Here is a 14,366-nt window from a genome sequence, read left to right as displayed (position 1 = left end):
TTTAATAACTTAGCATTTTTTATTTTTTTTAGAAGCATGCAGTATGTAATCATCCTTGGATAATACTGGCAATTAAAAGTTCTGACCCCAATGCATCCTTAGAATTTCCCACAAGCTCCCACACAAGAGACAATCAATATCTTGTGGTAAGATAGAAAGGCATGGTGAAACAAACAACAATCAGATGACGTAATGGGGAGTCCACAGCTCAAAGAGAATATCAATAACTATACCCTCACCTCTGACCCCCTTAGCATTTGTGCAAGCCCCATGGAGCCAAGAGATATACAATTCCAAGATAGTTTAAGAAAACATTAAAAAGGAAAGAAAAAAGACACATGAGAGAAGAAATAAATTATATGATGAAAACAAGCAAAAGTGTTAAATATTACAAACAGCAGCATGCTTACTTGGCGATTTGTAGCAGTAATATGTTCTGCTGGTATTCGAATTTCAAGAGTGGGGCCCTTATGACTGCTTTCACTATTTTTATCAGATTGAGATGTTTCATACTCCTTCCATAATTTTATCAGCTCTTGCATGCATTCACTAACTTTATAAATGACAGAAGATACCTCAGATTTGCCTGGAGCACCAGAAGGTAAATTCAATAGCCATAAAAAGAAAATCAAGTAACTTGTGAACTACGATGTTATCAAGTTATTATTTTATCATCCATCAGCAAGCTCTAATATGTTTACTAATAGAAGTAATTTATGACACAGAGAACACAAATTTTTGACACAAGCCACACATTTGTTATGACAAAGAAACCTAAAAAGGCCCAGAAACTACCAATTAATAGAAGCTCAAGAAAATATTATACAGCACAATGAAGAAAAGAAAGGGAAAAGGGAAAAGGGAAATATGAAAGCTAACACCTCATTCTGGCATATCCAATGCATTAGGAGAGTGGAAAAAGAAAGAAGTTAAAATAATAATCTAATTAAGCAGTGATAGCTAATAATTTCAGTTTAAGCATTCCAATCACTACTCTGAAGGAGATCCCTATCACTACTCTGAAGGAGATCCCTTCATGCAACCCATTAGAGAGAGCGCACGAATAAATTTCCAGCTTTGTAAAATGGAAATGGCAGCTTACCTTGACATCTGCAAGATATAAAGGAACTTGGTTATGATGAATTTAGACTATAGTTTACTCTTGAATTATTAAAGTGGAATGATGCTCAATTTAACCAATCTAAGAGAACAAACATGCTAAAGAATTCATGACAATGGAAAATTTGGTTAAAGGTTTCAGCAACAATAAAAGTAATTTTATCTTTAGAAACTATCATTGTAGGATAAATCTCAGGACACTTAGCTCCAATAATAGCAGTTTCCACTTTCATATCAAATATTTTAAAGCAAGTTTCCACACGGTAATCGTCAATAATCCAAAATCAATCATATGGATAACATACTTTCAGTTAAAACAGCAATTAAGAAGAATTGAAGAACATACCCCTCAAAGTCCTGAGTATGGGACCTAAAACGGGGTTCACAATTTGCCACTTGCGGGCTGCCCCTAGGCCGAAGCATCCTCTTGCGCTGCTGGACTCCATAGTTAAAAACTCCTCTTTCCCTTTCAGTTGCAATTTCAACATCTGCACATCCATCATCAGATTCTTTCCCACACATCGTGCTACCCTTCTCAGGTCTATCTCCTTCTATGCCGGCTTCTCTTTCTTTCTTTTTATCTTTAGCTTCTTTATCGACATTTTTCCAGTTATCAAAATCTTTCTGTTTCTTTGGCTCCAAAGCTGGATTTTCCTGTTCTGAAATTCTGACATATCCATCCAAAGACTCCTTTTCATTGTGCAAACGCTCCTTTTCAGCTCCAGTTCCTGATTCTATTTTCATGTGGTCCTTCTCCCTCTCTTTTAACCTTTCCCTGTCTTTTGACAGATCCTTCCTCTCCCACTCCCACCTCTCTCCTTCTCTCTCTTCCTTCACCGACTCTTTTCCTTCAGCACTACTGTTGCCTACTTGCATACTTCCCCTTTGGTCACTTCTTCCCTTATCTCTATCTCCCCATTCACGGTGCTTCAAATCTTTCCTCTTCCTATCCTTGTCTTTAAATCTATCCTCACCTTTCAATTCAACTTTATTTTCTCCAACTGCCTCATGAACTTTGGCATGATCCCTCTCCTCAATACTGACACCTTCCTTTCCAATCTCAACAGGGCCTTGGGAATTTCCACGTGATATATGCCACGGATCCACATGTACACCTGCAGATTCCAAACATCTCTTTCCCCTATGGTATTCTTTGGGTTCCTTCCAATTCACCTGACTACTTGGAGGACCAAAACCATCCTTTTCTATCTTCATGTCATTCTTCGGCTCAATATGAGCTTCTCTGTCATGCTTTACTTCCTTATTGTCATCCCCTCTACTCTCAAACCTCACATCCTTTTCATTTTTATACAAGGCCAATCTCAGACACCATTACAAAGTTGACTACGCTTCAACCAAAACCCAAACTACCCTGACCATCTAGGTGATATAATTATTTTCACAAACTTCCAACATAAGAACTTTAAGAAACAACACAAATTTCATTCTGAAGTAAGATGTAGAGACACACAAGTTCAAATGGATAGCTGTCTCCAGATTTGTAACATTTACATGAATTATTTGACTGCATGATCATGATGTGAATGTGTTTAGAAATGGCAGCATCATAAAGAGAGCGAGATAGAAGGGGCTTACTATCTTGTGAAGGCAACACTCTGATAGTAGCACATAGTTCTTTGATAAGCTATTCTAAATACATCATTTGAAGCTAGCATTGCTGTTAGTAGACCGGTTGTTCACCATGAAAGTCCAATTAAATTTCCCTATAACACCCAGTAATGCCTACTTACAACAATGTCAGGTGGCCATGTCAGGGTTATGCAAATCAAACACCCACGATAGTTTAGTTCTATAGAGAATCCCCATCTTTTCTGCTACCGCTTATTCCTTCTTACCTCCACCTGGGTTGGAGCTACAACTTCATAGCTATACATTAGGCTCCCTGGGTGCCTAAAATAACATCTCTTTATTCATATACATCACCTAATCTTATAGTGTGAGATCACCATCCATTTGATAACCTTCCATAAGAACTGCAACAGGAGTATTTCCTCTGATCTATCAACTAAACCAAACCCAAACTAGCCTTAAACTCGACAGCTTCGTTCCCTTCGTAATAGAATACCCAATACTTACTCATAGTATATGAAAATCATGACTATTACACAAAAACCAAATAAAAGCAGCCTCAAATTCATAAATTAAAACGGGGCAAAAAAAGAATCAATAAAGCAAGTTGACTTACATCAACAGAGCCTTTCTTGGCAACATTAGTCCAATCCTTAGCAGCCACACCAGTCTTCCAATCAAAATCAATATTCAAAGTCACTGCTGGCTTATGATCCGCCGCCCAAAAACACGCCATGTAATCCCCTGCCTCCGACGCCGTCAACGCAAACTGCCCTGATTCCACAAGCTCTGAATGATGATAATTATTCCCATAACTCGATGTCACCTACACCAGTAAAAAATCGCAATCACAGTTGTTATTAGGAGGAGATAAAGGTTGAATCTTGACATAATGGTGGTGGTAGATTGCGAGCTGAGATTGTTTTATAAACTCTTGGATGGACAATTTTTTTCTCTCTCTCGTTCTCTTTAGGTTTGCTTTGAGGCGAATCGGTATCAGTTTTGCTAGCAAGAGGAGGAGGTCCGAACAGCGATTGAATTATTGACAGCTGGTAGTATTTGATTGGTTGAGACACGTAACTATACAGAATAAATAAATAAAACTGTCTGGTTAGCACATTTGTGTTTAATAGCTGTAAAGCCCTGCGCTGTGAACTTGTTGGGCTTCTCCCTCTGTACCAAACCAAATTGGACTGGATTTACAAAACGGAGCTCATGATCCCTCTCCTCAATACTGACGACTTCCTTTCCAATCTCAACAGGGCCTTGGGAATTTCCACGTGATATATGCCAAGGATCCACATGTACACCTGCAGATTCCAAACATCTCTTTCCCCTATGGTATTCTTTGGGTTCCTTCCAATTCACCTGACTACTTGGAGGACCAAAACCATCCTTTTCTATCTTCATGTCATTCTTCGGCTCAATATGAGCTTCTCTGTCATGCTTTACTTCCTTATTGTCATCCCCTCTACTCTCAAACCTCACATCCTTTTCATTTTTAACACTTTGTGAATCCCTCCTTGCCTCTCCATGCATCTCTTTTGCATCAGTCCTTGGGTCACGGTTTTCAATCCGGTAGTCTCTGCTGTCCTTGGAATCCCTTGATTCAGGCCTGCTTTCAGGAGCAACATTAAAATGAGAATCCATGTGTGATTCATTTGAAGATGGTGGCATTCGATACATCGAATGCAAAGGTGATCTTCTATCTACATCTCGAGATTCAGTTCTGGGAATCTTAGCCACCCTAACATCCGGACCCATCTCATATGGTAGATGGTACTCATTTGAAACCCCTGATGTCAGCTTAGAATACGAACCTGTATCTTCATGAGGAGGGAATTTCAAAGAAGAAGAATGACAACCCTCTTCATGCGATCTTTTAGCAGGAGCACCACTCATACTCTATATCAACAACTTAACCTAATAAGAAATCAAAAAACAAAACAATAATCCTCTAATAAAACGAGCATTCACCCCCCACCATCACAAAATAAGAATTAACCTTTTTTCCAACCAACCGAAACCCTCCAAATCCAAGTACAAAAAAAAAAGATTTAAACTAAAAAACACCAAAATGGAGTCAGCAATGCTCGATATAGACTGCTTCAAAAACTTGAAACAATAAAACTATACATAAAATAGTAAACTTTAAAAATTCAACAATCGACAATGGCAAAAAGTTTCAAACTTTCACACTCTCACGAATCATAAACTTGAAATTGAAACTCCTCCTCTCACAAATTACAGTGAGAGGAGAATAATCAACAAGACTTTCAAAATGGACCACCTTTCTCTCTAAAAAACTTAGGCTTTGAATTCTAAACACAGATCTTCGATAGAGCAATCTTTTTATGGAAACCAAAAAAAAAACCCGAAACATAAACCAAACAAATTACTCAAAAACATTGAAATGGCAAAACTAAGAGAGGGTTTAGTTAGTTTCTTTACCTTTGTTGTTGCTGTTGCCTGTGTCAATTCCCTGTCTGCTTCTTTCTTTCTTTCAGTGTCTTTCTCCACTTTTGCTCTGTTTTTTGCTTTTCTACTGTACGCTAAGCTAGCTGAAGGTAAGCCGAATCCAACGCTTGCCTATTGGGCTCACACTTATTTTATTCATTTACAGCCCATAGAAACAAAAGTCCATTTTATAATACGAGGAATAAACAAAAGGCCCAAGAGTCGGGTCATAAATTAGCCACCTGTACCAGATCAATTCAAAATAGTATATTTTAAGATTTTTTAAAAAAATTAAATAATTTCGTTTTCAAAATATAAAATAAAATAAAATAATATTTAATTCTAAATTTGACACGGCCAAATACTAGATCAACAAGAAACTAGATTGATTGGTTAAGTCAGATTTATAATATTAAAAAAAATAGTTATAAATTCAGTTTAATTCATTTTTAATCAGGATGGGTTATTATTCTATCATATTCTTAGTTGAATAATGTATGACTTCTTACTTTTACTTGTTCTTACTTCCCTTCAAATTAAGGTTAATTTCAATTATTTTATATTTTTCTTTGAAATGATTCATATGTGCTGATTTGAGGTGATCATTTTCGGTTTGATTCGGTTTTTATTAAAAAAAAATAATCAAACTGATTTTTTAAAAAAAAAACACCGAAATCGGTTCAAACTGACAGGTTTTGGTTCGGTTTTTTAGAACAAAAATTGATTCAAACCGGTTTGACACGGTTTTTCCGGTTTGGCTTGGTTTTTTCAGTTTTGCTCGGTTTTTTTTGTTTGACTCGGTTTTTTTATTTGGCTCAGTTTTTTTCTCGTTCGGCTCGGTTTTTTTCCGGTTTGGGTTCGATTCGGTTTTTTTGGATTCAGGCTGATAAAACTGAAATTGAACCGAACCGGTCGGTTTTTTTAAAATTCTAATCGGTTTAATTGATTTTTTTTCACGGTTCGGTTTGTTTGGTTTTTTTTTCCGGTTTTCTCAGTTTAATCAGTTTTTTGATTTTTTTGTTACCTCGAATAATATTTTGGAATTGAATGTAAAATAAGATTCCAACTTTGAAATATTTTAGTATTAGGATGAAACTAAGAAACCAATCAAATCACCCAATAATTAATTCAAATCAATATAGTGGCAAATCTTGTAACTAATTAATAAATAAATTATATTTTCGCTATATTTATCTAATGATTTTTTTTTATGTAATTTGATGGGCTTTTTAACATTATTCATGTGGATGATAATTTCACTTGACTTGGAAGGTGTTCAATTTCATTTAAGTTGATTGTATGAGACTTTAAGTGTCGGTTCTTGTCTCACCTTATTTTTAAAAATTTTATTTTTTCTATTTTTTATTATACATATTATAGTTTTAAATCTTGGATTAATTTTGACAAATTAACCCGGAACTGGATAACCTGAGACCTAAATAAATCCAGATTAAAAAAAAACTAATCTAGTCAAAAACCTGAAATGGCCTGATGAACCGGTTAACCCAGGTCTTTCTCAAAACTAGATGATCAACTTGTTGGATATTTTTTTTTATCAAAACAATATTATTTTAATTAAAAAAAATAGAATTTACTCAAGTCGAATCTCTAATATATGACCTACCACACCGAGGCTTGTAGCCAAGCGGTCTTGGCAGGATTTCCCTGCCTATGCATCCTGAGTTCAAGCCTCAGCGTGCACGCCTGTCACCCCCGTGGTGCCTTACCTACCTACTGGGCTTGCAGGGTGTTCAGTGGATCCGGGAATTAGTCGTGATGCGCGTAAGCTGGCCCGGACACCCCGGGTTATCAAAAGAAAAGGAAGAAGAAGAAGAAGAAACTCTTAACGCATCACTCCAAAATTGATATGAAATCGATGGAGTAGCTAGTGTTGTAAATAATTAGAAATCAATGGCACTTTCATTATATCAATCCAACAAGATACTCATTGAATTTTAATATTTGATTGGCCTTTTTAGCATTGCATACGAGTCAACAACGCTAAGAACACCCAAGGAAAACTAACCCAGCCGAGTGAAGATCTATACAGTTGTTGTACAGTAAACAATCGCAAAATCGGTGGCATTTTCACCGTTGTGTCTATTGGGCAAGGTTTTTTGTTGGCCCAACAAAACAAAACTAAACTAATTTTTTGTTGGATTGATCGGCCTTCTTCTATTGGGCTTGATCCATTACTATCTGGCCCAACAAAACAAAACCTTACTGAAACCCAGAGTCAAAACCAAAGTCAGAGTGATTTTATTATACTAAAAAAATATAATTAGTGGTATTAGTAGGGAGTAATTTGAAAACTCAATACATAATGCCTGCCGTTTGTTCTGTCTTCTGCTCTTATTAGTAGGGAGTAATTTGAAATTGGAACCACAACAAAGAACTGACACCGTGATTAGTATCTGATTGCAGATCAACTCTGCAAGATGAGGTTGATAAATCCACATGGGAGTTTTTGAATCACCAGCAGAGTTTACCCTAAGTTGGCTGTGCATGAAGAAGCTCCCTTGTTCATGTTTAACCATGGAAATCTGAGCGTAACGATTTCAAGGCTGAATGCTCGGAGCGATTATTTATTTTTATTTTAAATTAATTTTGTTTATTTTAATATAATAATATAAAAAATAAATTTTAAAAAAAATATATATATATATATTATTTTAATAAAACACCCATTACTCTGGATTACTTTGTGCATTTCCACAGTCATTCTAAATTATATAATTACCTTCCTGTTTTCAAAGTTTCAACTACAATTGGGTTGACAAGTAACAGGTACCGATTGACATGGAATATTCAACAGCTTGTTCCTGGAATGTATTAAAAAGTGTTTGTGCTACAATAATAAATATAATTTTTAATCCATAGTTAGGTTACAGTGAAATTTAAAAAACTCGACCAAAGTTCAGATTACTGTGCAGATTAAATCTAGAAGTTGTTTTTCAATTTTATTTTTTAATTAGTTAGGTCAGTCTTGTTAATATGTAAATAGTTTAGTATGTTATTTTTAGAACAAATTAGTTGTTCAAGAATTTATTAAAATATTTATTTTTCATTGCACTGATATTAAAAATAATTTTTAAAAAATATATAAAAATATTATTTTGATATATTTCCGAGTGAAAAACACTTTAAAAAGCAATCACAATCACACTTCCAATCACACTTCCAAGTTCTATGATATATGAGAAACAAAATTTTAAATAAACTAAAAAAAAAATGATTAAAAATCAAATTTAAAAATAGATAATTGTTATTATCTTGATTCTTGATGATCTTTTTAAACGGAAGATTATAAAAGAATAATAAAAACATATTATAGTCCTTAAATTTTTTACAAGTTAATAAATCACATCTTTAATCAAAATCAATCTCTAATCTTTTAATTTTAAATTATAACCCTTTTAAAATTAAATTAAATACAATGGGTTAAAATTGAGTTATAATAATATTGATATTAAAAATAAATTTAAAAAAATAAAAAAATATATTATTTTAATATATTTTTAAATAAAAAATTACTTTAAAAAATAACATGTAATAACTAACAGTAGTTTAAATCTCTTAGATAGTGTTTGTGCTCCTATTAATTCATTTGCTTTTCTTCACCACCTTTTCTAAAACATTCTCCTATCTCGCCTTCTTTCTAAAACACTTGGAGAACTGCTTTTTGAAGGGAAACCAAATATATCTTTTTTACCTCTTTGTTTTTCTGTTTATTGCCTGATTCTTTCAATTAAAACAGCCTTCAATTAAAACAGCATGCTGGCTAACAAATTAGTAACTAATTGGATTCGTTCTATTATTTATTTGCTAAATTCAATTTATAAATGTAAATAAAATTACAAGAAAAATCATATACTATAACGTTTAATCCCTTCCACAATCTTTGTGCTATCATTTTATTTATGTATTTATTTATTTTCCATGATCACCACCATCTCTAAACTATTTTTCTCTCTCAAATCTGTGACAATAACCTATTTTTGAAGGCAACACGTCAAGGTAAATTATAAATCTTTTTTTTGTTTTATCTTTTTTTTTTTTATTGCGTGATTCTTCCAAGTAAAACATGGTTAATTAAATTAGTTACTAAGGTTTGTATTGTTTGCTTCTTATTCAATTAAGATTTTTTCATAATAAGAATTCACGATCCATAAATATTTAAAGGATTTGTTATAGTTGGGTGGTATTTCCTTACCAATTACAATTTTGAGCTACTCTCTCTGTATATATATCTTGCAATAAGTTAAAGTGTTTATAAAGGCAAAAAAGGGGTTGGATTCAGTTGTACTTTTATTCTATTTTTCATTACAAGTAAGTTTTGATTAATTTATTACATGTAAAAAAAGGTTACAGTCATTTTGAGCTATGCAATTACCTCCCTATTTTCAAAGTAGGGAGGTAATTGCATACTGTCACAACCACAATGCAAATCGCATGTGTTTTTTTTTTTTAATTTAGGTTTGATAATTTTAATTTAATTTTTAAATCAGTTTAATTAAAATATATATAATAGAAAACTTAATTAGCATGGAACATTACTCAGCAGTAGCAAATCCTTTAAATATTGGTGAATAATGATTTCTTATTATAAAAAAACTTAATTAAAAAATATTAAAAAATCACCGCTGCTTGAAAGAATCAAGTAATTAAAAACAAAATGGAAAAAAAATATAGTTTACATGGAGGTTCTTCAAGTGTGTATAGTCACATGTATAGTTACGGGTTTACTTAAGCAAACAGGAAAGAACAAAAAAATCTAAAAGAAAAGAATGGTTTAGAAATAATAATGAGGGAAAATAAATAACTAAAATGATAGCATAAAATTCATGGAAGAGATTAAACTTTCCAGTAAACGTTTTTCTCATAATTTTAATAAATAAATAACAAATATGCTGTTTGAATCAAGCAATAAAAAATAAAAATAGTAAAAAAAATTATAAATATAGTTCACCTTAAATTAAAAGCGGTTCTTCAAGTTCTTTATAAGTACTATTTTGCTTAACCAATCTGAAATCATACTGAAACTTGAGAGAGAAAAATGGTTTAGAAAATATACTGAGGAAAAAAAAATGAATGAATAGAAGCACAGAGAACTTAAATGGAAGAGATTTTTGCTGCGGCTGGTGGTGAAATAATACAATAAGACAATGGAGGAACATAAATAAAAATTACTCAAGACAAGGGCACCCCTGCTGGGAAAAGGGGGGCGGCACTGCTGCGGCTGGTGGTGAAGGAAATTGGTTGCTGGGTCTGCGGGTGCTGCTTCTCCGTTGCTGTTGGTAGTCTTCCGAGGGAGAAGAAGACGCTGCTGATGGGGGAAGGAGATGCTGCTACACAGGGAAAGGGACAGTGTGTGGCTGGTCTTTGGGATCGGTAACAGAGAGGGAAGATGGTGGATCTGTTCTGTGCTGTTTATGTTTTTAGGGTTGGCGGCTGGAATCAATGGAGAAGGAGAAGGGAAACGATGGAGGTTGGTCTGGTAGAGGAAAGAGAAACGAGGGTGAGGTTATTTTTCTGAGGGGGCGACGGCTCCTGTTCTGGCGATAGATTTAGGGTTTTTTTTTTTTTTAATACGTGGATCTGTATGAGATCCCTTTTCTTTTTTTTTTTTTTTTTTTTTAATGCTACCCTACGTTTTTATATATATATAATACTAGATGAGAAACAAAGTTATAAACAAACTTTTTTAAAAAAATTTAAATTTGATTAAAAATCAAGTTTAAAAATAAATAATATTTTGATTCTAGATTATTTTTTTAAACTGAAAATTATAAAAAAATAACAAAAACATATTATAGTCCTTAATTTTTTTACAAGTTAACAAATCACATTTTTAATCAAAATTAATCTCTAAACTTTTAATTTTAAATTATAACCCTTTAAAAAATAAATTAAATATAATTGATTAAAATTGGGTTATAATAATATTGATATTAAAAATGAATTTGAAAAAATAAAAAAATATTATTTTAATATATTTTAAAATAAAAAATATTTTAAAAAATAATATATGTTAACACAACCACGAACGAACGGTAGTTTAAATCTCTCAGACACTGTCTATGCTGCCATTAATTCATTTGCTTTTCCTCACCATTTTTTCTAAAACATTCTCCTATCTCAGCTTTAAATTATTATTGGGTGGTATGCCTTACCAATTACGATTTTGGGCTACTCTCTCTGTATATATATCTCGCAATAAGTTAAAAGTGTTTATAAACGCAAAAAAAGGGTTAGATTCAGTTGTATTTTTATTCTATTTTTCATTACAAGTTTTGATTAATTTGTTACATGTAAAAAAAGGGTGGGACCACAATTTTTTTTAATTTTTTTAATGTTTTAATGTGATAATGTAATGATAAAGAAAAATACTTTGATATATTTTTAAATAATATTTTTTTTTAACAAAAAAACACCATCCATCTTAATTCTAAATACCAACTTAATACGGTAAAAATTCACATGTTGCTAAACCATTTTTTTTTATTAAAGTGTGGTTGCGGTTGTTTTTTAAAGTGTTTTTTTACTCCGAAATGCATTAAAATAATATTTTTTTTTATTTTTAAAAAATTATTTTTGACATAGCACATCAAAATTAATTTAAAAATACTAAAAAAATATTAATTTAAAACAAAAAAATAAAAAAAAATTAATTTTTTTTCAAAAACAAGATTTAATAGCCACCCGCAATTGTCTTTATAGGTACTAGTGTCTTTATTTTTATATGTAGATATATTTATTTTTATATTTTTAAAGTGATTTTAAAAAATATATAATTATTTTATTTTTATCTTTAATTTTTTTAGTATTTTTATATTATTTTAATATGTAGTTTCATATAAAAAATATTTTAAAAAAGAATCATTCTATTTCTTCAATTTATGCATGTATGGTGTTTTTTTTTCGTACACTTTGTTTCGTTTTTTTTTCAAAGTGTACGAAATGAATAATCACCGGATTTTTAATTTAATGCATAGAAAACATTAGCCCGGAGATATTTCATCATGGTGAACCACGAGACTACAACACTTCATTCACTATTTTCTTGCAATAATCTTATCTTTAACTTATATAAAACCTTAACATATCTCTTGCCCATGTTCTACCTGCTCTTTTAAAGTGCAAAGACAATTCAGAGAGGATACCCAAAAGCACAAAAAACTTCACCACTGAACTTGCGGACAATAAGAACATCAACTTGATTTTTTAAAAAAAATAAATAAATAAACGAGGGCAACGGTTGAGAGGCATTTGTTAGGGCCAGTAGTTTTTTTTTTTTTTTTTTTGTTCTTATGAGACTTTTTTGGAACTTGCATATAGAGTGACCATCTTGATGCAAGGTTCTACATCACCTATGGTGATTCAATTTTTCCTCAGTGTTTGGTGATGGTCGTTTCTCAACAGTTAATGCTTTTCTAACAACACCTGGTGCGTGAACTGTTTCTCAGTAGTTGTGGCTTTTGACAAACCTTTGTCAATGGTTGTAGATCTTGAAGAGCCGTCTTTCAACAATTATGGATTTTAAAGAGTTGAGAATCAACGGTTGAGGAGCTTGAAGAATCATCAAGTTTGGCGACTCACAACCTCCTATCAAACACAAGATAATCTTTTTTCTTTTGCACCTTAGATCCAGGTATGTTCTTAAATCTTTTTTATTTTTATTAATAACATTACCTATAATCCTGTTACCTATTCTCTTATGTCATGATTGTGTTATCAAGTTACCTTTTCCCCCTCACGAGAACAATCAAATAGATGTGATTTTATTCAAAATAATTTTTAAGTTTTTCATGTATCTTTGTGAATAAAGAATCAAGTCACAATATAGTTCAAATATTTTTTTTTATTATTTTATTATGTCATTCATAATTTTGGCTCATATAGGATATGAGCTATATCAGATTTCAAGCATAGTATCTCTATATGAATTTGTTGTTGATAGGTCCAATTCTCAATCCATAGACGTACATTTCTTGAATCACATAAGGTTCATCCAATTTGAAGAGGAACTTGTTGTCCATATATTTAGACACTTGAAATCTATGACAAGGCTTCTTAAAGTTTCTTTTTATATTCAGATTTAGAACTAGAAGATGTAAGGCAACTTGATTTTTTCTTTTCGATGTTATAAATGTATATTGGGCAGGAGATAAGGATGATAATATAGGTTGGTCTTGAAAAGACTGTAGTCATGATTGTTCTACTTGATAACAGGTTTGGTTTATATTGAATTGGGACCACCATTTTACCTTTATATCTCTTATGATATTTGGACAATAACCAACTTCTTTATCTACATATACATCATGCAATATTATGAAGTCTCAACATAAAATCCAAGGCATGTCAAAGATGGAGATCATGTGTACAAATGCAAGAATATATTTTATTGTCTGATTTTTCTTATATTCACACATTGGTCCTCATTACTTTTTATTTCTATTTTTGTTCTCATTACACCATAACAACAACTCTTTTATTCTATTGTATGTCTTTACAGTACCTGAAATTTTTTTATTTAATTTATTTTGTTTGGATTATAATTTATCAAGTTTTCACATTTATCCTAAATGTTTCACCCTTCAACAGACCTTCATGTTAACATATATGGTTGTGACCGTAATAGAATGACCTCTCTTGCACAAGATCAATGCATCCATTAGCACCCGATATTTGGTCTTGAAATTCTCCATTCTAAAAGAGGTGGCTGTGGTAAGAGAAAATCAAGAGGCCTCCATACAATGTGTCTCTACATGTTTCAAAGACAAAAAAAAGTCTTTAGTCTTAGACTAACAAAGATCTTTGAAAAAGAGGTTGGAAATTAGAACTAAGGCTATGAAGATGTTAAAAGCAATAAGCTTAAAGGAAGAGCGGGAAATTGTCACTAAGACATGCTCCATATTGGAATCAAACCAATAGCAATTACTAATAGATTTCCTCCTCGTCTATAGGTAATATTTTACCTTCAGAATCTCAGAAATGCCAAAGATCAATCCAGAAATAGCCGTTCATATATTTCAAGATGAACACAACATAGTTATAATATCCAATTCAGTTCGAGATGTGAATGAAACGGGCAAATGAGTCAACCTAGATTTTCATTCATTTATTTTTACAAAAGATACCAACAATATCTTTTTAGATATGTTTTTTTTTAGAAAAACAAATCAACATGACATTGT

General features: G+C 32.1%; 2 protein-coding genes and 1 long non-coding RNA gene across 3 annotated transcripts; all 3 read right to left on the bottom strand.

The window, feature by feature from the left end:
- Nucleotides 1–436: 436 nt before the first annotated feature.
- LOC18110919 (uncharacterized) lies at nt 437–3,445 on the bottom strand. Its single transcript, XM_052449793.1, has 3 exons — nt 3,326–3,445; nt 1,466–2,415; nt 437–586 (listed from the first exon to the last, which is right to left on the bottom strand). Exons 1-3 carry the CDS (start codon nt 3,443–3,445, stop codon nt 577–579), a joined length of 1,080 nt encoding a protein of 359 aa, XP_052305753.1. The 3' UTR covers nt 437–576.
- LOC127904818 (uncharacterized) lies at nt 2,072–5,389 on the bottom strand. Its single transcript, XM_052449773.1, has 2 exons — nt 5,161–5,389; nt 2,072–4,632 (listed from the first exon to the last, which is right to left on the bottom strand). Exon 2 carries the CDS (start codon nt 4,609–4,611, stop codon nt 3,790–3,792), a length of 822 nt encoding a protein of 273 aa, XP_052305733.1. The 5' UTR covers nt 4,612–4,632; nt 5,161–5,389; the 3' UTR covers nt 2,072–3,789.
- A 3,772-nt stretch (nt 5,390–9,161) lies between these two features.
- LOC127904819 (uncharacterized) lies at nt 9,162–10,758 on the bottom strand. Its single transcript, XR_008058266.1, has 2 exons — nt 10,357–10,758; nt 9,162–10,202 (listed from the first exon to the last, which is right to left on the bottom strand). It is a non-coding gene; the product is annotated as an uncharacterized LOC127904819 (long non-coding RNA).
- Nucleotides 10,759–14,366: the final 3,608 nt, after the last annotated feature.

Source organism: Populus trichocarpa, unplaced genomic scaffold (assembly GCF_000002775.5).
Source record: "Populus trichocarpa isolate Nisqually-1 unplaced genomic scaffold, P.trichocarpa_v4.1 scaffold_25, whole genome shotgun sequence".
NCBI lineage: Eukaryota > Viridiplantae > Streptophyta > Magnoliopsida > Malpighiales > Salicaceae > Populus > Populus trichocarpa.
This window is presented reverse-complemented; position numbering and strand designations above follow the sequence as displayed.

What these genes read in the sequence shown, in the direction of transcription:
- LOC18110919 (XM_052449793.1), bottom strand. Translation starts at nt 3,445, where the DNA reads ATGGCGTGTTTTTGGGCGGCGGATCATAAGCCAGCAGTGACTTTGAAT. An exon ending in CCAAGAAAGGCTCTGTTGAT is followed by an intron (nt 2,416 to 3,325) that starts GTAAGTCAACTT and finishes AAAAATGAAAAG; the next exon opens with GATGTGAGGTTTGAGAGTAG.
- LOC127904818 (XM_052449773.1), bottom strand. Translation starts at nt 4,611, where the DNA reads ATGAGTGGTGCTCCTGCTAAAAGATCGCATGAAGAGGGTTGTCATTCT.